Source organism: Micropterus dolomieu, linkage group LG09 (genome assembly GCF_021292245.1).
Source record: "Micropterus dolomieu isolate WLL.071019.BEF.003 ecotype Adirondacks linkage group LG09, ASM2129224v1, whole genome shotgun sequence".
In the NCBI taxonomy this organism is placed as follows: domain Eukaryota; kingdom Metazoa; phylum Chordata; class Actinopteri; order Centrarchiformes; family Centrarchidae; genus Micropterus; species Micropterus dolomieu.
In genome coordinates, this window is record NC_060158.1 from 1,398,703 (window position 1) to 1,422,999 (window position 24,297).

Consider the following 24,297-nt stretch of genomic DNA (forward strand, 5'->3'; position numbering starts at 1 on the left):
CCCCCCCCCCCCCCCCTCCTTTTGATTGCGGCCTTGCAAGTCTTTTTCAGCTGCTTTGGCGAAAATATAAAGTAATTCAGTGCTGGAAATTCTGTGCGCTTGAAAATAGAAATCAAGGCTCCTTCATAGATCCAGTCAATGAATAATTTCCCCAGTATATTTAAACATTTTGAACAAACGATGGTGATGTCGGGAATTATGTTTCACAGTTACCAAACTTTGCTCCACAGGAACAGTTCGGAGTGGTTGGACGTGTGGATGAAGGGGGATGCAAACAGTGAGCGTCTGGAGAAACATCCGCTGAGAGAGCAGCTGACGATTAAGAAACTGAAGCGCTCAGATGAAGGAACGTACAAAGTTCTGGATGAAAATGGCCTCGCTGTCAGCACCGTGCAGCTCTCTGTGGAAGGTGAGAGGCCTGCTTTACCCCCTGGTGCATTAGTAGATGCATCGATTGGTTGATAAGTTGATCGTTGAAGTTATTTATCCAGCAAAATAAAAAAAGCCAAATAACGTGAGGATTTTTTTCTGTTTTTGTAAATTTAATGTATTTGGCTTTGGCACTGTTGGTCCTACAAAGACATTATGAAGATGTCACGTCAGGTTTTAGGAACTGCATTCTTCTGATAATTGTTTTTTAAATGTTCAGCGCTCTTACTGTTTTTTTTACTGAGTTTTATAAATGAATACAGTTAAAACTGTACCCGCCCCATTCCTCCTCCTCCTCCTCCTTCTTATAGCCTTGCAGAATATGTTCCTGTCCTTAAACTGATATGTGGAGGTATAATTTGCATTATTTTCACATATTACTGTTCACTGTTTCCCAGAAAACTCCACTGCTCTGAAAGTCCACCAGATTCAGGAGTATCCAGAAACAACAGGTGAGAAAAATAACCTTTCTATTCTGGCAAATGAACCAGATATTCAGATAACCTGAAATAAACCCTCCATCTCCAACCTCTGATATCTTTCCAGATGACGCCGCTGCCAAAAGCAGCTGCTCGGCTCTCCTCATCTTGTCTGTTCTTGTCACGAGTTTCCACATTCTTCATCACTGAGAAATTAGCAAACCGCACACAGATCTCTGTACACTTTAACAAACAATATAAATGTTTCTGTCAGATATTATTATCGTGCTTCTGAACTTTAACCCATATTATATTTCAATTGCGCCATTACGTGAGAGGAATTATGTCACCTGTAAATTAAGTGTGTGAGATGTGATTTGACTGAAGAAAAGTTTTTGTTTGTTTGAACAGCATTTTCAGACAAAATGTGTTTAAATAGTTCAACATTTCTTTGAAATCTTCTTTTTTTTTGCAGAGTTAGAGGAGAAGATTAAGACCATGTAAGGAAAGCCGACGAGGTCATTATTCGTCTCCTTTTCCCTGCCGTTCGATGTTTTATGCGTATGTTGATTTAGTTTTATATCTCCAGCTGTTGTTTATAAACGCCGTGAGCCTGCAAGCTATCTGAACGCCATCCTGTATGACAACACCAACGCCAGCGTGCACGTGTTTACGCCGGTGAAATGTAAGGAAATAAATTGCATTGTTGCTTTTGGAATAACTAAACAGGACAAAAAAGGTTGAATACCTTGCAAACAATTCTGCAAGCAAAATATTATTTACACAAATGTAGAGCTCCTGTTTTTAGAAGAATTAAATATAAAGAATATAAACTAATTGAAAAAAGACACATGAGAGTTCATTAAAACTACTTGGGACTCCGAAGATTTATATTTTAAGTAATCTCTTCTCTCACACTTTTAGAAGCAACATTTAATTTTCATATATTTTACTATTTGTGGTCATGTTCTCAGTTGTATTTTAATGAACTAATATGTTCTACGGAAGCCTGTTTTGAACTTTTGTTTTCAGTAAAATGGGAAACAGTTGATTTTAAACAACTTTTGTTTCCTTACATTTTGCCAGTGTGAACAGACGCACACTGGGGTTGTTGTCATCGTACAGGATGGCGTTCAGATCCACAGGTGTGCGTGTGCGTAGGGCAGCATTCACAAACGTTGAGCGCCGCCTGCGACAGCGTTAATAAACACCAATTAAAATATATATATACACACAATATAAAACATGAGGGCAGGGAAAAGGAGACGAATAACGACCTCATTGGTGTTCCATACACTTGGATGTGTGTCCATTTGCGTAGTTTAGTATGACAGCTGAAAGCAGAGGGGCTATCTTGGCTATCTTGGCTCTATGTTTAGAAATCCATCATTTACATGCTGTATCTTATTTGTCAATACAAGTGTATATAAAAACAACAAATGTTTTTATATACATCATATGTACAGGACTATTTCCTGACTGGGATCCTCACAGGTTAACAGAAGCAAATTTCTCAGTTTAAAGAGGTTAAAACTTAAAAATGTGAACCAAATTTGATTTGGTGAATCTGCCACTGAAAATCTGTATGTTTGTCATTATTTAAACTATCCAGATTATATTTTTGTATCTAATTAAATACTATTGTAATTAGATTGATTTCCTGCTTTCAGACAGCCACAGGTGGATTTCATTGCAAATCTATCAACAGCAATGTAAAATGTTTGTAGTTAATATACTTTTTGGTGTGATTGGTCATATTGATGGTAGTTATATATTTTTGGTATTCAAATATATTCTTTTGTCTTTTTGAACAAATTGATTAAATTATGATTTCTTGATTTCCACTTAACTCGAACTAAACTCTTAAATAGATGAAAATAAAACAAGCAAACACAATCGTGTCATGTTTCCATCGTTCATTTTTAAACTCCAGACCAGGAATGACTTCACATAGAGATTCACACAGCAGCACGATGAACTGCACAGCTACATACATGAGCAAAGGCACACAACTTTAACATTTAAGTGAGGTGATATTCAATATTGTTCTTCATGTTGCACTATTTGCTCCTGTTTTGTTTGATTAAAAACTACATTGAGCCGTTGTCTGAGGAAATTACTGGGGCTGTTTTTAAATCTAAAATTGAGCAGTTGGTTATTGTCAGGAGGAACCAGTGAGCTCTGAGCGGAGAACCACAGACAGGAAGTTGGGACGTATTGAGACAGACTAAGTTGTTGGTTTGGGTCTTTTCATGGGATTTGCAGAAAATAAGAAAAATACAGAATATCACCAGCTTTCTCAACTGCATCACAGACGGGCAAAAATGGTTTTTCAAGTGTTTGTAAGAGCTTCTCCCTCTCTAGAGTAGGGTTACAAACCCTATCAGTGTATGAATTCTGCTTCTGGATTAAATTAAAAACCAGTGTTTCATAATTAATTCAAATTCTGATCTTAAATTTTGGCCCGTGGAAAAGTTGTTGTTTTAATAAACCTAGTCACTACTTGTGGTCGGTCCTTTTCCCTGCCTATTTAAGTGTTCATTGTCAGTAGTGGGAATTCAAAATTCCTTCACACAGACACAGGAGGATACGATGCAGTGTTAGTGTTTGTAACTTGATGTGAGTGATCTCAGCCTCACTGCTTACTGTCCACTCTCCTACAGACGTGTCAGAGCTGGATTAAGCTGCATTTCTTACCGCTGCTACTTCCCTTTAAAAAGACATCAACTGGTGTTTTTCATGGCGAAGCAGCCACGAGAGACTGCGATCGTTTCGTTAAGTCTACAAAACACGACAGAGGCCATTTTGTTGTCAGTGGATTGAGTTGGAAAACTGTGGGTGAGTCATGGAGAGTCAGGAGCAGCCAGAGTGAGCTGTTGGGTGAAGAACTCCAACTTCTCAGAAACATAAGTCCATTCACTGTGTGTTCATAGCACGACAATTACTGACTGACTTAAATGTAAAATGGCTGCACGATAAACAAATGTACCAGTTCACCTTCTTGTGGTAGTAAAACACAGTTACCACCACTTACAGGGCGCCCAAACCAATGAGGGGCTGAAATCTGAAGGATTCTAATTTAAAGTCCAACTCTGATTACTTACTTAACTCTGCGGAAAAAATGTCTTGCTTTGCTCAGCTTGTGGGAGGGGGAATGGAAGGACTCAACACCTCCAGACTCCAGGTGTTTTCAGGCATCCTGTTTCAAAAACAATCAGCCTGTGTCTTGTTTATGACGCAGATGATGGGGCACACGGTTAGAAGTTGGGTTTGTGCTTCTTCACCTCCACCATGAGGTGATGCAGGTTGATGAGCTCGGAGCGGACGGCTAGGCTGCGGAACGTCGGCTGGTTCAGGATCTTGTGGAAGCCGTGGTAGTACTGGATCAGCTGGGTCAGCGCGCCCTGCAGGAGGAAACAGGAAGTGGTCATGACTTAACTCCACCACTTACTTACTCTTAGAGAGACACACACACACACACACACACACACATTTAGAAATTAAAGGCGCAGGAGCACGACACACCTGTCTGCTGTCTCACCTGTATGATGCTGGTTCCGTTTTTGAAGTTGGTGAAGGACCTCATGACGTCCTGACTCATCGACTCCACCGACTGTTTCCACGTACTGGAAAACCCCCGAACCAGTTGAGTGATGCGAGCTGCAGCAGAAACACGCACACACACGCACACAGAGAAGTTAAGGCATGTATGAAGTTCTATAAGATGGGAGTTTGGTCACTGGGACATTCCCTCTGCAGTCTCCACAGCTGCAGACCTAACTGGCACACCTGGGCCCAGCGTCTCCCATGTCCATGAGCCAGAGCAGCAGCTGCTCCTGGGGCAGATCGCCTCACTGCACACGTCTGCCTTGTTGCTTTTGTTTCCTTTTCTTTATTCGTGTTTCTTGTCACATGTGCGAGAGACCGTACAGACTTGGAATGATGCGATGAATGTGAGGAAGGATGTGGGAAGAAGAAGCGACGACGTAAGTGAGAAATTCTGCAGCCTCAGAGTGACAAGAGAAACAAAACTGAGAGGACGGCTGAGTGACTATGAAGGAAAGCTATTCATTACTTAGTAAAACAAAACTGAACCACAAAGTGAAAGAGTCTAAAACGAATGAGTGATTTTACCACAGCAGCAGCTCTGTGAGGCTGTCCTGTTCAGGATGCAGGATAAACATCTGTGTCTGTCTTTCATTGTTGTTGCTTGACCCAGATAAAAAGATATTCTCCTTCCATCTTTTTTTTTTAGAAATCTTAAATGGAGTATTTGATCAAATCGACTCCTCTCACCTTCTTCGTTCTTTAATCGATCCAGCTGTCCTTTTTCCATCAACGCCTCGGCCTCCTTCACGAAGGCGATCATCCCTCCGAAGGGGGGAGACAGAATCTCTTCGATGAACTCCTAGAGGGGGGAGGAGGAAAAAAACATTAAAGGTAGGGTTACAAATAGTTAAAATGAGTTTTGTTTAAAGGAGAAAAGATCCACGACAGAAAATCAAGACTTAAATCCAAGCGGGAAGCTTCCGGTCAGCAGGGGGCGACTCTTCTGGTTGCAAAAAGAAGTCCGGCTCCATTAGAAATAACAGTAAAATGTTTCTACTTGTCAGCTGATTTATTCCCTCAGTAAACACTTTCCTGATGAGTTTATGGTCTCAGTTGCTAGTTTCAAGTCTTCTTCAACACAGCATGATGTTCATTTAGTAAATTATGGTCCCATTAGAGGAAAATAGATCAGAAAGCAGAGTATGCTTCAGGGCGGGATTATCTAAATTGACAAGTCGTTACAATGACGACCTGTCAATCAGGCTAGAGTGACTCGGACCCACAGCACTGTGCAAATTTAACCAGTGCCGCTGAAAAAGCTTATTAGGAGTCAGCTGTTCACTTTCCCTGGTGAGGACATTTAGTTTTAAGGCTGGTTTTAAAATTATCAGCCCTGTTAAAATGACAGTTAACGTGAATTACAGAAGCACCAAGCTAAGCAACCTAGCTAGCTCCACACACGGCCGTTAGCTCCACCTTCTCGTCCAAACATGGTCACGTCCGGTGCCGCTGGTTGCAAAAACTCAACATGGCAGCGCCCTATTCCAAACTCGAGGCTTCGTAACGGCAGTCCACAAACCAACAGGTGACGTCACCATGACTACGTCCACTTCTTATATACAGTCTGTGGTTAAATCCAGTTAATTCTGACTTTTGTGATACAAGAATACGTCCACACACATCACGCTCTCTCTAACATTAAAATAAAAAGAAAGTTTTACAACAAAAAGGTACTGAGAATGCTAAAGTGCAACCAAAAAGACAGAGGAAATACTTGAATCGCATCGGTTTGTGTTTAAGCCCATAACTCAGGGTTCTAAATTTGCCTAAATTTAATGACATCATCTCCTAATCTGTTTAACTGTGACCCTCATATCCAGTTTCTAGTTCTCTGTTCGTAACCCTGTACCTGTTTCTAGAGTCAATTAACACTTTTAATATACCTGTGTGTGTAAATAACTCTTATGTCCTGTTACACTTCCTTCTTTTGTGTGCCCAGATTTCCCATAACTCCTCTCTGTGAGGTTTACCTGAGTCCTGGCCAGAAGCAGCTGTTGGAAACCTTCCACCTCTTTACTGTCGTCTGCTGCCCTTTCCTGGACAAACGAGAGGGAAACAATCATCACACAAGGACTTGATAAAAAAGTAGAATATTGTCATTTCCAGCAGGTGAGAATGACAGAAAACACACGAGAACAGAAAACCAGAAAGTCAATGACTCAGTTTGATGAAAGAACACGTGAAGATGCAGCGTTGACGCTCACCATGAGGACACTGAGCATCATGTCGTAGTTGTTGATGAGGAAGATCAGTTGGTCTCTTCTGGAGGGAAACTCTGCCGCCATCTTTAGCACAAAGTTCTCCACCTCAACCTGGGAAACAAATACTTCGTTTTGTTTCTGGAAAAATGTCATTAATGTCTAATTCTGTTTGTGACAGAAAGTAATAAAGAAAAAAGAGACAACGCGGTCTATCATGCAGATAATTTTAAATCATTTTACTTTCTTACAGACGCTTTTGTTTTGTTATACAGTGGCCTGCAAATGTATTCTTACCCCTTCAACTTTTCCACATTTTTTTACGTTACAACCACAAGCGTTATGTATCTATATTAGGTTTTCATGTGATAGACCAACACAAAGTGCTGCATAATTGTGAAGTGGGGAAAAAAAATCATACATGGTTTTCAAAAATGTTCACAAATAAAAATCTGAAAAGTGTGGCATGCAAAAATATTCAGCCCCCTGAATCAATACTTTGTAAAACCACCTTTCGCTGCAATTACAGCTGCAAGTCTTTTGGGGTATGTCTCTCCCAGCTTTGCACATCTACAGACTGCAATTTTTGCCCTTTCTTCTTTGCAAACTAGCTCAAGCTCAGTCAGATTGAATTGAGAGAGTCTGTGAAAAGCAATTTTCAAGTCTTGCAACAGATTCTCTATGGGTTTAACTGGGTTATTCTAACAAATGAATATGCTCTGATCTAAAGTCCATTGTAGCTCTGGCTGTATGTTCAGGGTCATTGTGCTGCTGGAAGGTGAACCTCCGCTCCAGTCTCAAGTCTTTTGTCGACTCTAACAGGTTTTCTATCGCTTCAGATTCAGCGGTTTCAAGTGGTGTGTGTGTGTGTTATACCTGCAGCTGTCCCAGCAGAGTGTGGGTTCTCTCGTTGGGAAATGTCTGGTTGATGCTGACGATGGCTGACGAGAACTCTGCATAACGACGTGTGATCTGAAACCAACACACACCCACACTTGTTTCAGTTAAATGTACAGCATGTGTGCACTTGTCCTCGTCCCTGTGTGTCTGTGTGTAGACCCACGTAGTGTGGTCTGGTGTCCAGTACTCCCAGTTTATGAGGGTCTGTGTTCCTGATGCTGTGGATGTTCATCTCCAGAATCAGTTCAAACCTCGGCCACAGCAGCTCCAGCACTGCCTCCCAGTACCTGACACACACACACACATAGGTGAGACTCATTACTATCGTCATCACTGTCTTAATCCAGTTCTTTAAAAAACTGGAAACTGGACTGGATCTAAATTATTAATTTTGTCCAAAGATATATATTACTGCAGCTGGGTGAGTCTCAAGACCTCTGAAGTCACCAAAACTGATTCACAACACACTAAACTGTCAAACTTCTTCTGGCTGTTCTAATAGTTCTGATCAGTAATGCGACACTGACTTGTCGAGAGCAGGGATGTTCCTCTTGGCGGTGATGGCTCTGAACCTGAGGATGATGTGGATGCACAGGAAGACGGCGATGCTGTCGTAGCAGTCGGACACGTACGTGGACATACTCTTCTGCAGAGACGGAGCAGACACAGACAACAGGACAGAATGATAGGACACCGTGTGGTTTGGCTTTCCAACATATTGAATTAAAAACATTTGGTAAGTCTGGCACAGTCTTACATGACAACGAGTAATTAAACTTATTTTTCAGTATTTATATATAATAAAATAATTACCATATTTTCTCAAATAAAAGCCGGGTGTCAAATAATAGCTGGGGTCGTGGGTAAAAAACTCCCGGAGCCTGTTTCCATCACTTTCATTTAATAAATTCGACAATATAATCGCGCTACTTTCAGCACTTTGAACACACAGGTGCCCAAAAAGAGTTATAGTTACGAAAGTATGAAAGTGGCTGACTCAGCAGGTCCACAGCAGGTTCTTGCTGATATTTTACAATAAAAGCCTTGTTAGAAAATGAAGGAATTCTGAGGGCTTTTAATTTGAAAGGAAGTGTTTGTGAAGTAACAAAACATTTATCGGGACAAATGGGAAGAGATCAGAAAACAATGAGGCTTTATACTAAAAAATGAGCAAGTATACTTATCGAACAGCGGGAATTAGAAATAAAGGCCCTGAATGCTGTTTGAGATCTCATAAATGTCATCATTGCTCATATTTCCATTACTGCACAGGCCTGTCCACTGCACTTTACACCAGTATATACTGTATATGAAATGAACAATCCTTTCTGCTGTTCCGATGCAATGTCAGCAGTGAAACGCAAACAAAAAGCACATAAACACATTAAATAACTACAAAATCCTGTTTACTGCTAAAGTTCTGGACACTGTAAAGTACATTTAGGTTACAAGTACTGTCATAGTTTTAGATAAAAATGTAAACTATTTAGTTTAGTAGACTGTGTCACTATTAATGATTGCATTGTATTTTTTGTATTCTGCATTTGGTGTATGAATAAAAAAAGTTATTATCAATTTTGAATTGATGGTTATAATTTATTTTGTCATTTTATGTAGCGTATTTGTTGTTTAGTGGTTGTTTTTGCCTTTTCTTTTGTTTTGTCTACCTGCCCAGGGACAACAGATGCAAATTAGCTGCTAGCTAACTATGGTATTTTAATTGTGCGCTGTCCCTGTCAATCAATCAATCATCTGTCCATCTTTAGATGTTAAGGTTACATCTTGTTTGTACGTTGTCATGAGATATGAATAAATGTTCTCTGCTGCGACCTTTAAAACACTGAAAGAGAAGGTGCGTTGTTCGTACCAGGAACATGCTGAGAGTTTTTCCCATGATGCTGTTGAAGAGGTCGAGGGCGGAGTTTCCTGCCACCATGAAGAAGTCGGAGATGAAGAGGAACTCTCTGCAGCCGTTGTCCAGCAGAGCGTAGTGCTGGCTGCGAAACAACGTCTCATAGGGATACTGGAGGAGCGAGACAGAGAGGAACGTGACCATTCAACACACTCTGTTCTCACAAAGTGTCTGTCAGGATGCCACAAGATGTCAGTGTTGATCAACAGTTTGCTTCTGCGCCTCAGCTCCACGCTGGGAGATGGTTACATGATGACTTTGTGTGATCACGTCCTGGGTTCACCCTGAGCTCAGAGAGTCCTGCTTTGTCTTTAGTTCACTTCAGAGTCAACATTTTACTCCCCGCTGGTCAGTATTACTGCACAGGCACAACATTTCATTTCAGATCCACGAGTGCTAAAACTGAGCCTATTAACTCCTACAAAGCATTTCTCAGCCTGGTTGTGCTGCTGTGTATTACAGCTGCCACGATTGGTCGATTAATCAAGTAGTTGTCAACTATTAACTTAATCACCAACTATTTTAATACTCGATTAATCGATATTTTAAGAGAAAATTTTTAAATTCTGTGATTTCAGCTTCTCAAGTGTGAATATTTTCTGGTATCTTTCCTCCTCAGTGACATTAAACGGAATTTATTTGGGTTGTGGACAAAACAAACCGTTTGAGGACATTTTAGGGACCAAAACCGCTATATATTATAAGAGAAAATAACTGACAAATTGATCGATAATGAAAATAATCGCTGCAGCCCTGTTGTGTGTCTGAACGTTTGCGACGTCTCACCCTGCTGTCTCCTCTCTGAGCTGTGTGTGGAACCAGGATCGGCCCCTCCAGCTCAGCAGGACTCAGGATGGCCCCCCTCTGGCCCACGGTGAAGATGGTGTTCCTGCTCTTCAGAGACGGTTTGGAGAAGAAACCTGCAGCAGGGAGTCAAGGAGCTTCCTGCGTCGCCTCAAACGACCCTTCACGCCCTTTGAGTCTAACTTAGCGTTAGCGAGGCGTTCCTCATGAGTCATTAATGAGCAGATATCTAATCAGTATGTTCGTTATGTGTCACTCATCAACGTGTGCGACACAAACACACCTGATCTAGATGAGCAGGTAACATCTGCATCCACCTGTAGGTAAGGTCACCTGAGGCGTGTGAGCCGTGTTGTCTCACCCTAATTTAAAACGGACTTTGATTCTCTGCCAGTTCTGTGTCTCACTATTGTTTGGAGAAGAACCAGAGATATTTCTGTCTAAGTTGTTCGGGTACTTCGCCTGCTCAACACCTCACTTCCACATTTCCAAAACTCAGAATCACTCAGCGCTGGAGTCAGTTATCTGAGCGGATGGTTAGTCAATTGGAAAACGTTTTTGCTTGTTTGGGAAGAATAAAATATTTTCTGTCGAAAAATGTTCTCATCTTAAAGACTCCAAACCCGCGGGTCAGGACCCTACAAGGGGGCCATCAGATAAAACCTGACCACTAGATCTATTGTTGTTCACATACAAGTCATGAGCGTCATTTCCACTGGATTTATTTTAGTGTTGTTTGAGTATCAAAGTTTTTGTGTGAGCTTGGGAATGATAATTTGACAAATTGTGACAACCTGTAACTATCAGGTTGCACCGCCCTGTAAACAATCCTCCACTCCTCATCGGACTCACTGATTCGCCCTGCCCTGGGGCCACCGCTGAATCTTTTCTCAGAAAAGAGCGGATGAGGGAAAATGGAGAGAGGATCGACAGAGGATCAGGAGAATGAGGTTGTCTTCAACAATAGCAATCATTTTTCCGTACCAACCATAAACTACTCCACCTCTATACCACTGCTGAGTACAATAATCGCCCAGTTTCCTTACTGTCTCCGTTCGTAAGTCCAACAAACCCCCTTTGCTTTCACTGGCCAGTTTTCTTTGTTTTTCCTGTGCTACTTTGTGATGGACTGAATCTATGTTGCTACTTTGGTTAAACTGGACTGAACTTTTCTTTTGTGGTTTGATAAATTACAAAATACTATTGTTGCGAGCTAGACTTTTGAGTGCTGTTTTTTCTTATCAAACTGTTTTATGAGTCAAACTGAGGATTTACATTTTATACGTGCATCCTTTATGACGTTTGGTCATAAGAGTCAGAGAGACCTGACTGTAAAAAAACTTTACATTCAGTGTTTCTCATCAAATCTCGCTCTAACACGTCAGGTGCATTTTCTTCCTCGTAAAACATTTGCAAAGCTACTGCACTACTACCAAATGAAACAGTCCCTTCCAAGAACCTTCCCATGAATTAACCTCTTCACGCCTCTAAAGATTCTTCAAATGAAACCGGAGACGGGAAATCACTCTTTGATCGAGCCGTTTCTTCACCATCTAATCTCTAACTGTGTCTGTGTGCTGTTTGCTGCTGGGCAGGTAAGGCGGCTTTGTCAGAGCTTCCTCAGAGATGCCTGTGCTTTTTCATGCACCTGTTTCATTACTGAATCTATTTGTTCGCTTTGATCCTTTTGATTTAACAGCTAAATTGATCTTAGTAGCTGGATTTAAGTTTTTACATGACTGAAGTTGAAAGGATGAAATGAATATAAAGTGCCTGCAGTGTGGAAACCAGCAAACATTGTGGTGTACCGTGTGAAAAAGGTTTTGATATGAATATCTGTTCAGAAACACACACGCAGTCAGTTTAAAGGATATCTTTCTTGGCTGTGTCTTCTACTCCCATCAGGTCGTCTTTGTCTGCAACCTCCTCGTACTGCAGACAGGACACAGAAATCTCAGGTCACAGGTAAAGAGAGGAAACCACAGAGACCGAAACACAGTCTGTAGCGCTCACAGCTGCAGTCAGACTGACCTCCACTCAGTTTATCTGTTAGCTGCTGATACAATCTCTTTTTTTTTTATTGCAACACTTCTGTGTTTAGAGTATCTTCTTCTTGTAAGGACTTGTAAGGAAGTTTCATGGAATAGAAATGAGCTCACAGACGTCTTGACTGTGTTGTTTCCTGTGTGAACCCACTGACCTGCACTTTGAGCAGCCGGCCGCTGTACGACTTGAAGTAACTGAAGTAGATCTTGCTCATCGTGTCCACGTACTCGTCTCTGATCTCCTTCGCAACTGTTCTTTCATTGGCCAAAAGGAACTGATAGAAAAATCTACAGCAAGAAGAAATAAAGGACAGAACTGTCAGAAAGTGGAAGTTTAAATGTCTTTTTTACACTACGGAGGGTTTTGATAAGAATAAATATGATAATTTCTGTGCATAAAGTTCAAGTATACAACTTTAACTTAGAGATGATAGAAGAATAATTTTTGTAGACTAAAATATTTTTACAAAGAGTCTGAGGACCTGGACGCTCAGCTGTGCTCACCTGTACTTGAGCAGAGTGTTCTGTGGGATCTGATAGTTGGTCATTGGCTTCCTGAAGGAGTAGATCTTCTGAAGAATGAACTCTCGGATCTTTGACACCGCCTGAAGCGAGGAAAACATATTGATATAGTTTCATGTCAGCATGAGTTTGATTTGTAAAAGAAAATAGAAAATCGGGAGAAAAGCAGCCAGAGTTTCAGAGATAAACAAAAATCCATTTCCAGAGGGTTTTTTTATTGCACACGATATTTGTATAATTAAATCTTCATCTGAGATAAGTCACTTAGAGCCCTTGTTATTCTGTTAAAGTAAATCTGAAGACTTAAGATCCAACATATACACACTCACTCTCTCTCTCTCTCACCTTCAGTTTGAGGCGGTCCACGATGTCCTGGATGTCGGAGCACGCCAGCGTCTCTCTGAAGCTCAGCTCTTTGGCGAAGTTGATCTTATTGTTGAGTTCGTGGAGCTGCTCCAGGAAATCCTGCTCCGTCACAGGGCTGTCCAGGATGGTGCTGCGACGACACGGGACGACGTCAGACAGACACTCTTCTTCTCTTTCACACCTCAACGGTACATTTAAAAGGAGATATTTAAATCCCCCCGGTAACACTTACGAAATCATGGCTCCGGGCACCACCAGCTCGTCCACCAGCTGGCTGAGGTGGCTGCGTACCGCCTGCCTGTTCTTCAGCCGGACGTTCATGCTGACCGACTGCTGCTGCAGAGTCTGGATCTCGCTGCTGATGGAGGACAGGTCGCTCTGGAAGCCGCTCAGCATGCCCTCCATACGCTGCAAGAACAAATGGAGAGAAGAGAGAGACATTTATTGGCAGAAAATGCTGTTTTACAAAAGAGGACGAAGACAGAGCTTTACGTTCCCCACACTCTGCAAAACCATGAAGACATGATACCTAGTGTGGAAGCAGACGAGTAAGGTGGGAGCACAGAGGGACAGAAACAAAAAGAAATTAAGGTGACATGAAGGAAAATTTCAGGTGAAAATCTGAAAAATCTAGAAATGTCAAACTGAACTCCAGCTTCTGATTAAAATCAGCGCAATAAGGCGCACACGGCTGCAGAACCATGCTTCATTTTATATTTACAACATCTAGTTTAAAGAACTGGTAACAAGTTTAGGGAGTTTGGAGAGGCAGCGTGTTCATCAATCATATAAACGTTCACAGACTGGTCCCTTTATCCGAATAAACAAAAACTGAGCCGGGAAAGCAACACATCTGCTGTCTTGTATTCTTTATATCTTCTACTGACTCACGCTAACCTCGTCATGCAGCAGTGGATTGTGGGATCAGGGGTCTCGTCTTACCTCCAGAATGGAGTCACAGGCGGTGATCTGGTTGTGCAGAAGAGCGATGTTTTGACTCTCCTTGATGTCTGACAGATGACCAGTCAGGAAAACAACTACAGATATCCTCCCAAATGTTTATATATTGTATATCAAATGAAATAAAACATGTTCACAATAAAAACAAGAACCTAAATACGCGTATGCTATGACAAAAGCTGATACTGTGGTCACAATTATTGTATTTAAAGACTCTAATAGGAATGAGAAAAAAGTATTTTGTAATATCAATATCCAGTATTTTCACACCTTAATATTGTGATTGCTGATAAATATAGAAACTTTTGTGTTTTGCAGTTACAAAATATTTTCAATTTTTGAGACACTTAGTTAAGTTGTTTAAAAAAAAGATGCAGTTGTTATTCTATTAGACAAAATACTCTTACCAATCCAGCAGAAAAATAAAACTTAATAACAAGGTAATCACAAAATATATTTTGAGTCACTCCAAAAAAAGATTCAAGTTAGGATCAAAACTATCTTTAATGCATTAAACATCCAGATATTCAAAGTGAGCAGGAAGGATACAGTCTTTGATGGAGGCCTGTTCAATCCTCTGCAGCTCCGACTCCACCTGTTTGGAGTACTGTCGGAGGTCAACGCCCTGAAAACAGATGATAGAAAGGCTGCCGTCATCACACTTATAAAACACTGTACCTGAAGAAAACATGCTTCATATTGGCTCACAGTTCAGACTGAACTTACTATGTTTTAGTTTAATAATCATGCTGAAATTATATTAATTTATCAGAAGGTGCTGAGCATGTAAACTCTTTGTCTTTTTACAGACAGCAGCAGGAATCCATGACGGGTGATATTCACCTCCATTCACCACTCTCTCAGACGTCCATGTTAAATCCTGCACTCCAGCCTGTCTGATCAAATATAAGTATCATGAGGTTCTCACCGTTTTAAGCGCCTCCTTCACGAGGTCATCTTCCAGGTTGGCCTGGATGTGAACTGCAGAGGAACAGGCAGAAAGGATCAGCCTTCATGACAAATTAAACATCCAACAGAAGCTGTGGACAACAGATGGCGTTCACCTACAGCTTCTCTTTAACAAAAACATTGACTGAGAAGACTGTTATGGCTTTTAACTGGTAGTTCCTTCCATGCAGGAGGTTGTATAAGGTCTGAATGTGACTTTATAAAATGTAAGGACCTGCTACAGTTTGTGAAAACATTCAAATTGTAATATTCTTTTATTATCCTCATGTGGCAACTAATCCTTTGCTAAGGTTTACTCTGCCTGTTTTAACTCTAGAAAGGCACTGTAAACATATTGTTTGCAAATGATGATGCTGTCAGGCCAACAAGGGCGCTCCATTCATCTGTGTTGTTCTCCTTTGCGTCTTGATCACAATGAGACAAATTAATTGCTAATTAATGCCCTAATGTTGCCTTACTGTCCACTTCATCCAAGATAAACTCATCAGTGGTGATGTCCAGTTCTCCCAGGTTGAGGTTAGCGATGTCTCCATCAGTCTTCTAGCAGAAACAAATATAATCACACACACATAATTATTTCAGACAACTATTTTGTTTTAAGTGGTGGGTCTATCTTTAACACATAAATAGTTAACATACATAAATTAATAAAAGAAACTCAGTTTATCCGACAGTTTTGACCCTGTTCCTGTTCAGCCTCTCCGCTGCAGACTTCACATTTAACTCGGATAACTGCCACATTAAAAAGTTCTCTCACCGCTTTGCAGTGGTTGGCCACGTAACAGGTGGCGGCGACAGGGAGTACAGAGAACTGAAGCAGGATTTTGTGGCCTGGTGCCAGCTGAACCACCTCCAGATCAATGCTGGGAAAACCAAAGAGCTGGTGGTGGATGTCTGCAGGAACAAATACTCTCCTCCTCTACCGGTGAACATCCTGGGTACGGATCTGATATGGTAGCATCTTACATCTTACCTGGGTGTTCACCTGAACAATAGACTGGACTGGATAGCACTTTACAAAAAAGGCCAGAGCAGACTGTATCTACTAAGGAAACTCAGGTCTTCTTTAATAAGGATTTTCCTGACTCTGTAGTGGCATCTGCCACTGGGGCAGTGACAGTGCAGGATTTGTTGAATTTGAACAAATATTCACACGTATGAAGCCGCAAACAGATATCTTTGCTTTATGACTAATTAATACAATAAGATTGAAAGCCTAATCCGTTTAAACATCCTTTGTTTTCACAGGATGCATTCAGGAAATAACTGAGCTGTTCGGTGTTTTGACAGGATGCTAACAGCTAACGTCACATTAGCTTCAAGCAACATGAATACACGTTGTCAAAATACACAATTTGGCAAGATCTTGTTTAGTATCACAACATTTTGAATCACCTAGATGTTATTCTAACAAGAAACACGCCAGTGAGCTAAATCTAACGTTACAGTTCATTGATAATGCTTCTTGTTATGAATGCTAACAGGACACAGGAGTGAAACAGCGCATAAACCGCTGATTATCTTAGTTTTTCACAACAGCTGATTCAAATATAAGTAATCAAAAGTCAACCTCATCTTGTAAATACGCCATGGCGATTTCGGTGGGGTTTCCAGCTGTGTTTACATCGGAACCAGGTCCAACAGCAGCCGCCGCTCCCTCCGCCATTGCGGCGAATTTAGGCTAACGTCCAAAAAAAACCTACAAATGTTCCGCTTCTTCGTCCCCGAAAACAAAAAGGCGTCCAGGCGTTTAGGGACCAAACAAAAATATCAATGTGATTACATACAAACTAACCCCCAATTATGTATTACTTTTTGTTGTGACTGCGTTAGCAAAGCTATATTTATCATTTGTTTAATCCAACCGTTGTTTAACTGCGTCGTCGTCGGACAGATAGAAAGCGACGGACTGACTTCCGTTGCCGACAGCGACAAACTCTCGCGAGAACCTTGCGGCTTCCTCTTCGCACGGAACCTGCTTCCAAGATGGTGAGTTCATTTTCTGTCAACCTGGACTAGTTTTAAAATCTGTAATCATCTAGCTGTAATCTTACTCATTTATTACATTTACACCCGTTATTAATATTATACAGCTTCTGCGAGCGGAATAAAGTGGAATTGTTGGAATATTAGTAGCAGAAATGAACGTATTAACGCAGTTTACTGTCGGCGTTGGACCGGGCTGAACGGACGGATGGTGGCTAACTAGCGCGGGTGGCTCACTGAAGTTCCTGTCCGTGGCTTATGCTCACATATATTAAGTTTATACACGATTTAAAGCAGAGCTGTAACCCCTGTACGGTTTCAATTTACCGGCTAACAAGTTTAAAGAAACCTCCGTGTTGAAGTGAAGGCGGCTAGCTGCAAAGGCTAACTAGCTTTAACGTGTTCCAGTGATCATTATCATGTTGGGAGACAAAGTGGATGTTAGTGAGTGTAAATACACTGTTTGCCGGATTAGTTAGAGTGTTCTGTTGCTTTGGTTTGCAGTTGGGTCGTATTTAAGGGTTTGGAGATGCCTGGAAGCTGGTTATGAGAGCAGCAACAGCTCTTGTAGCTTTGCTAACTGGAGCCAAATGTGTTGAGTGTAACGTTAGCTGCACAGAGATGCCACACTTCAGCCCAGAGTCCAGAGCTTAAATGTATTTGGCCCTGACCAACAAAGTTACTGATCAGACAGTGTAAGATAATCTTAAATATTAAACAACAGATCTTTTAATGTGAAGGCATTTATTTCGGCTGAACTTTACAGAAGTCAGGAGTTGTGCCTCTTGTTCAGTTTATTAAGATGTGGTCTGTGTGAAATTCAGTAGCTTGTCAAGTTAAACATGCTACTAGGTTTGAAAACAGGTTCGAAACACTGTCAGATGGTCATTGAGGCATCCGGCGCACATTTTGCAGCATTATACATGAATGTAACTGTAATTTTTAAAGTTCCAAGGTTGAAAGTGACTTGGAGACAACACAAGCGCATTAATTCCCCACTACAGCAGCAAGCAGTACCAACACGTAGCCTTAAATGCAACACTGACCGTAAATGCCTCTGGGTCGGAGAAGTGTTGCCACCAGCATTGCTTCAGCATTTCTAACTCGTATCTAAAAGTGAGCGATGGCAACATTGATTCTGACGTTCATGCGACCCTGATGGTGTGTGTGTTGTTTTCAGTCGCTTGTCATCCCAGAGAAGTTCCAGCACATTCTTCGTGTTCTCAACACGAACATCGATGGTAGGAGGAAGATCGCCTTCGCCATCACTGCCATCAAGGTGAGGTTTTCTCTGAAATATAAAGCGCTGAATGGGAACGTTTTACCTGCACGTAGAGCTTCACCCTTTTAAATTTTCAGTATAAGACCGACCGATTAGCATGAATATATTTACAGCGTGTTTTCTGATGTCGAATTTTGCACACGAGACATTAATCTTGTGTATTGGGTGTACAATGACCCTAACGTCCCCGTTTGTCTCAGGGTGTTGGCAGACGTTACGCCCATGTCGTCCTGAGGAAGGCCGACATCGACCTCAGCAAGAGGGCTGGAGAGCTGACTGATGAGGAGGTGAGGAGAACCGGGCGTCTGTCGAGGGTTCTTAGATTTCTCACATTGTAGGAGACGGTCCCGACAGCAGGACGGGTGTTTTTGATTTTTATCATCTCTGGTGCAACTTAACAAAGAGCTGTAAATGTAGTAATATCAGTATTTTTAGGGTTAGCTCAGATATTCATCATCTCTTCTCGACATCATTTCCTTTTCCCATCATGACTTGATTTCACTGTTTCACCTAAATAGTGAAGACGTCTGTGTTGCTCTATGAGCGTCGATCTGGATCCCTGCTGACTTCAAATCCTGCTACTAGACCATTTATTTCATGGGCTGTTTCAGGATTTTTGGGATAATGCATAAAATTAAGAAATGTAGCTTTCGATTTCAGAAGTTATGTAAGGGTGGTGATGGTGCAGTGGATAAGACGCCTGCCTTTCGTGTGAGAGACCCGGGTTCAATCTGAGCAAGACGCTTGACCCTAGTTTGTCCAGAGGCGTGCGACGGGATGTCACAGGGTTTGACGTCATTTTTGGGCCTACATGGAACCGTGCGTGCAGGCTGTGGTCGGCTTCACTGTTTCAACTGTGGCTTCTTGTCTGTGGCCTTTGGTTACATCAGATTTAAAGCTTCTTCTGTCACAGAGTGCATTAAGTTCAACACTAGCCACAGTAGGATGTATTTTTAAATGCATAGACGGTTTGATGGTTACTTTACCACACACACAACTATTTTGATTGGACAAAAAGCCAAATTTCTCTATAATCTTACTCCTGGCGATGCAAAGCTGTGTGTGTGTGTTGTGATTCTGTGGCGTCGCTGCACATTTTGGAAAACTTCTTAGCCAACAGCAGTCGCACCACACGGTCAGCAAGAAAAATACCCCATTGTCCTTCCATAAAACTTGAGAATTGATGATTTTGTAATAAAGTAGGGTATGTTTTCCAGACAGTACGTTGACGATTTAGCTTCCCTATAGAGGTGCATGTGTGCAGATGCTGCAGCAGCTTAATAGATATGGCGTTGTATCATGTTTTAACTGTTGGGGTCTGTGAGAATGTTCTGTTATGATCAGATCATTTCATCCATTTTCTTGTGAATTAACAGCTGCATTTGTTTTTCAGGTTGAGCGTGTGGTGACCATCATGCAGAATCCTCGCCAGTACAAAATCCCAGACTGGTTCCTCAACAGGCAGAAGGACGTCAAGGACGGCAAATACAGCCAGGTAGGTGCCCACCTGTAAAGCATTTCATCTTTAAGTTTAGGTCAAAACTATGATTACAATAATTGTTGTAAAATAATCTCAAGCAAGACTGTAGGATGTTATATTAAACAAAAAATCTTTATCTGCTCATGTCCTCACCTCAGATTTATGACAGACAGGGCTCCACCTAACAATAACTTTTCCAATTGATTAACCTAACAACTAATTTATTTATGATGATCTGAGGATTTTTATTACTTGATTAATATAACAGTTTATTCAAAAGAAATATCAAACATCTCAATAATATATTATTCAGTTATCCTGGAAAAGACGCGTAATCTGAGTAGAATAGTGGCATATCTTTTAAAATGTCATTGCTTTGATGCCGGGTCATAAAAATACTGCGCCTGAAATTTTCTCACTCATGCACGGACTGGGCAAACATTAAATGACACATGGTGTTGCGTTACGTGCTAGTGGTCAGAAACGACTTTTTAACAACAAGGAGCGATTTTTAAAATGTTGCTTCTGTTCTTGACACAGCGATCCGGGATAATTTTACTTCACGTGTTCGTGCACAGCAGTAGCGCTCCTGCATTTCCAGTTTTGAGAGTACCGCGTTCTTGGGTCTGTTTAGAAGCCTCCAAAACTTGAGAACGCTGTAGCTTATTTTCTTGGGGAATCCCTGCTTAGACCTTGTGCAGCGACACGAGTCATGCAAATGTATTTTTGTAATGGATTATGTTAAATCCCCAGCTGGGGCTGAACAATTATGGATGTATTTTTATTTATTACTCAAAACAGACGAGCAATAACTCATTGTATAGAATGACGACACAATATGAGGTTAAACATAGACTATTCTTTCCTGTAGGTCAGGCCTACATATTATGAAATTAGCAGATGCATGAATTATCTTCCGTGATAAACTGTTACTGCTCGAATAATTTTGGAGTAGTGTTACGTTCATTTGGAGTCAGTAATCCATGTCGCGTGGTATTTGGCTCACTTGACACACCGGTGTTCAGCCTTAGTCACGCAACTATTGTGTATGGCTATGTGGTGTTTTTCTATTTTTTTTTTTTTTTTAAAGTGCTGATACAGTTTAGTAGTGTTGCCCAGTGAGGTAACGATGGCAACGATGGCAACGATGGCGAGGTCTTGCACAATACCTTACGCTGCGCAGCATCTCCTTCCAAAATAGTCCCACAAAGCAAATGTACTGTTCCTCTTTGACACCAGGTTTTCTTATGTGTATGTACTTTTGAAATGTTTGCACTAAATGAAGGAAGAACAATCAGCTCTTTAATCATCATTTTGTGTAAATGTCATTCCATTAAATATAATTACACAAACATTGCATGCATGTTTGCATGCACAAAAGGACCCATGTCTTTCAGTACAAAACCAATCACTCCACCTTACTTTCAGACAAACATAATTTCACAGTCAAGTCATGGCACTAAATAGTAAATAATCAGGTAGGCCTACCTACTGATGACAGGAAAAACAGGAAAAAGGGCAATGAAAACAAAGTGACACTTCTCGCGTCTAATGGAAATCTTAAAGTTACGCCATACGAGAAAAACATCACTATTATTTATCAAATTGTGTCGGACTTGACAAATTCAGCGCCAGGATACACATGTGACATAGTCTGGTTTTCAAAATAAGGTGTCTATACAGGATGGAAATGAGATTAATTGGATTATATTCACAGAAAGTATAAAACATGTTACATGTGTCCATTAAAGTAAATGGACACATATAATTTACTTTACTGGACCCTCTTGGACCTCTGACCCACCCACCGTAGTCTCTCCACATCTGTTTGACACTAAAGTTTACGCAGTCTCAGGTTCTGTCGAGCCTGAGGTAGAGCTGGGCAATAAAACAACAATTATCGTAATATAATTTTATATATATATATATATATATATATAAATTTTGAGGAAAGGGGACTGAAAAAATATTAACAGATTTTTATCATAACAGTTTTCAATGTTCTACCTCCAATTTGTTAAGTGATCCACTTAACGAATCAACCTTTAAACTTGAAAGAACATTTGACATTTATCGTGATAATTATCTATCGAATAATATGAAATGTTTGTTCGTGATAACAGTTTTGGCCACATCGCCCAGCCTGAGGTCATTGTACAACAAGTCACGGTACAGCGTAGCGTGCGAGCTTGATGCTTCCTCTGCAGACTGCTTTACTCTCGCGTGTCGTGTGCATGCAGTTAATCATTCAGCCCCATCCCTAATGACAGGTATCTTGTTGTGGTGTCAGTCAGAGCCTCCAAGTCTCTTCACTGGTGAAGGGGAATATAGCCACATTTAATTATGAGGTAGCTGAGATTATCACACGTCACCTAAGAACCATCTCACGGTCCCGTCAGATAGAAAGTAGCCAGCCAGTCTGGCAACAGAGATTCTTAAACAGACGGTGCTGTCGTGTCTGCTGCATCGTGTGGTGTTGGCTGACACACTTTCTTCCAGCTGTATTTGGCAGAGAGAACAATTTCTTTTTGAGTCAAATACCTTAATGACAGGTGTCCTCAAAATATCTGTAGTCAGCTTTGATTTGTTTACTTGAACGTGGACTTGTTACAGAGGGGGAAATACCTTTTAGCAGTAACACTGGCACACTAACCTAGTAGTTGATATATGTGCCAAATGAATAGTTGTTGATGCAGAGCAGCAGGTTTGAACGCTGGAAGTATCTGTCAGAAGAGCTGGCGTAGTTGACCTTTGTTCACTCAGGTCAGTTCTAACTTAAATGTCTTATATACAAAATGATCCTAACAAAATGTGAAGTCACTCTGAGAAAAAAGAAAACTAAGCAGATTTCAGATTGTTCTTTGTCCAGTCTTGAATTTGGAAATGGTCACTTGGACTTTGGTCACTAAAAGGTCCATTTTTAGTAGCTGCTCTGGAGCTTCTGATCGTTTCACATGATCATCGGCAAATACAACATTTTCCCTGAGTTCAGCCTCCCAGGCATCGTAGCTAGCTGATAAATGAGCCCCCACCCCCTGAAAGAATGACATAAAGAAATGATTAGCCTATATTCCCCCAAAAGAATACGCAAACACATATAGTGAGTTTGCTTCTCGCTTGTCGGGTTCAGATGTCAAGGAGCAGAGAAGGTGGCAAAAATTTGTGAGGCACTTCAATGATGACACCACATATTGTAATGCACCCACCCCCCCTGAAAAATATCCTAAGGCAAACGCTGGAAGTATTGGATTGATTAGCTGCAGGTTGCACAGCCTCATCGTGCTCGTCATGTTTTTATTGTGACGGTTTAGTGTTGGTGCTACGACCTGACAAACTCTGTGTTGCGTCTTATTTCAGGTCCTCGCTAACGGCCTGGACAACAAGCTGAGAGAAGATCTGGAGAGGCTGAAGAAGATCAGGGCTCACCGTGGTCTCAGGCACTTCTGGGGGTAAGAGATCTGATCCCGTCTGCAGTTCAGACAGAATTGTTAAGTCCAAAGTCTGACGTCCTCCTGATCAGACTGCACTTTTGCACAGTCTTTTAGGTTTATCCCACCACAGCGTTAAATAAAAACATACTGATCCTAGCCATAGCGGTGCAGCGTCTCCGTGAGCTGTCCAGCAGCTCAGTCTTTGAAATCTTATTCCTGGGTCAGTGGAGGAGATTGTGTGCAGAGAGAACCTGTCCTGGGGAAAAACCTGAATCCAAAAAAGTGTGAACTTTTTTTGGATCATCTCTTTAGAGTTGGGATACCACTTCCTGTCATGAAGCATTATAAAGGTTACACAAAGTGGCCTTTGATAATTTTCTGAGCTGACTTGAACTGTCTTGTGCACTTTCTAACTGGAACCCTATGTGCTCTTTTCCTTGCAGTCTGCGTGTGCGCGGTCAGCACACCAAGACCACCGGCCGCCGTGGTCGCACTGTCGGTGTGTCCAAGAAGAAGTAAACTCCCCTGCTTCCCTTGTTTAAATAAAATGCCACCGTTGTCACAATCTCTGTCCGGGTGTTTTGTTCCACTGGGTGTACATCCATTTCATTTGGGGTCAGTTTTGGGATAAAGCTCATTTAATGGTAGCATGCGGGTTGAAGAGGCGGCGGTGGCGAGATCCTCACCTTTTTAGTCCCTACGAGTCCAGCAACAGCAAAGTGTCTTTATTAGACCCTCATTTGCTCCTTTGAGCCGAACAGGCAAAATTGACAAAGCTGCAGGTATTAGCATTTTGTTCAGTGTTCAGAGAAGAAACATTTAGGGAAGAGACCTATGACAGAGCTCGTTTGATCTCAAGACATTTGATTCTGATGCTCACCTGCATGTTGGTTACTAGTGACTAATCACTCCTCCTGTCCACAAAGTGATCCTTAACACTAAGAAGGATTTGTTGGCAAGAAAAAACCATAACACGCAGGACTGT

General features: G+C 41.4%; 3 protein-coding genes across 6 annotated transcripts in view; 2 read left to right on the top strand and 1 right to left on the bottom strand.

The window, feature by feature from the left end:
* The window catches only part of lgals17 (galectin 17), a 7,087-nt gene extending 4,134 nt beyond the window's left edge, over positions 1-2,953 (top strand). Inside the window, exons 5-7 of the mRNA XM_046058612.1 lie at positions 231-409; positions 828-881; positions 976-2,953. Of these exons, the coding sequence (XP_045914568.1) occupies positions 231-409; positions 828-881; positions 976-1,058 (316 nt within the window). The 3' untranslated portion in view covers positions 1,059-2,953. The remainder of the gene's footprint in view (positions 1-230; positions 410-827; positions 882-975) is intronic.
* Positions 2,750-17,032, bottom strand: vps52 (VPS52 subunit of GARP complex). 2 transcript variants are annotated; one of them, XM_046058608.1, is made up of 20 exons: positions 16,704-17,032; positions 15,592-15,673; positions 15,093-15,145; positions 14,714-14,789; positions 14,147-14,214; positions 13,437-13,612; positions 13,184-13,334; positions 12,821-12,921; positions 12,472-12,604; positions 12,146-12,203; positions 10,254-10,387; positions 9,423-9,578; positions 8,083-8,201; positions 7,719-7,842; positions 7,532-7,627; positions 6,662-6,769; positions 6,428-6,493; positions 5,145-5,256; positions 4,390-4,508; positions 2,750-4,252 (listed from the first exon to the last, which is right to left on the bottom strand). In XM_046058608.1, exons 1-20 carry the CDS (start codon positions 16,797-16,799, stop codon positions 4,106-4,108), a joined length of 2,175 nt encoding a protein of 724 aa, XP_045914564.1. In that variant the 5' UTR covers positions 16,800-17,032; the 3' UTR covers positions 2,750-4,105. The 2 variants fall into 2 exon arrangements, with proteins under 2 accessions (XP_045914564.1, XP_045914565.1); XM_046058609.1 differs by lacking the exon at positions 16,704-17,032 and adding an exon at positions 15,891-16,021.
* On the top strand, positions 17,001-23,877 carry rps18 (ribosomal protein S18). 3 transcript variants are annotated; one of them, XM_046058616.1, is made up of 6 exons: positions 17,001-17,122; positions 18,300-18,398; positions 18,602-18,688; positions 19,795-19,896; positions 23,239-23,330; positions 23,756-23,877. In XM_046058616.1, exons 1-6 carry the CDS (start codon positions 17,120-17,122, stop codon positions 23,829-23,831), a joined length of 459 nt encoding a protein of 152 aa, XP_045914572.1. In that variant the 5' UTR covers positions 17,001-17,119; the 3' UTR covers positions 23,832-23,877. The 3 variants fall into 3 exon arrangements, with proteins under 3 accessions (XP_045914572.1, XP_045914570.1, XP_045914571.1); XM_046058614.1 differs by lacking the exon at positions 17,001-17,122 and adding an exon at positions 17,524-17,559; XM_046058615.1 differs by lacking the exon at positions 17,001-17,122 and adding an exon at positions 17,542-17,563.
* The last annotated feature ends 420 nt before the right edge of the window (positions 23,878-24,297 follow it).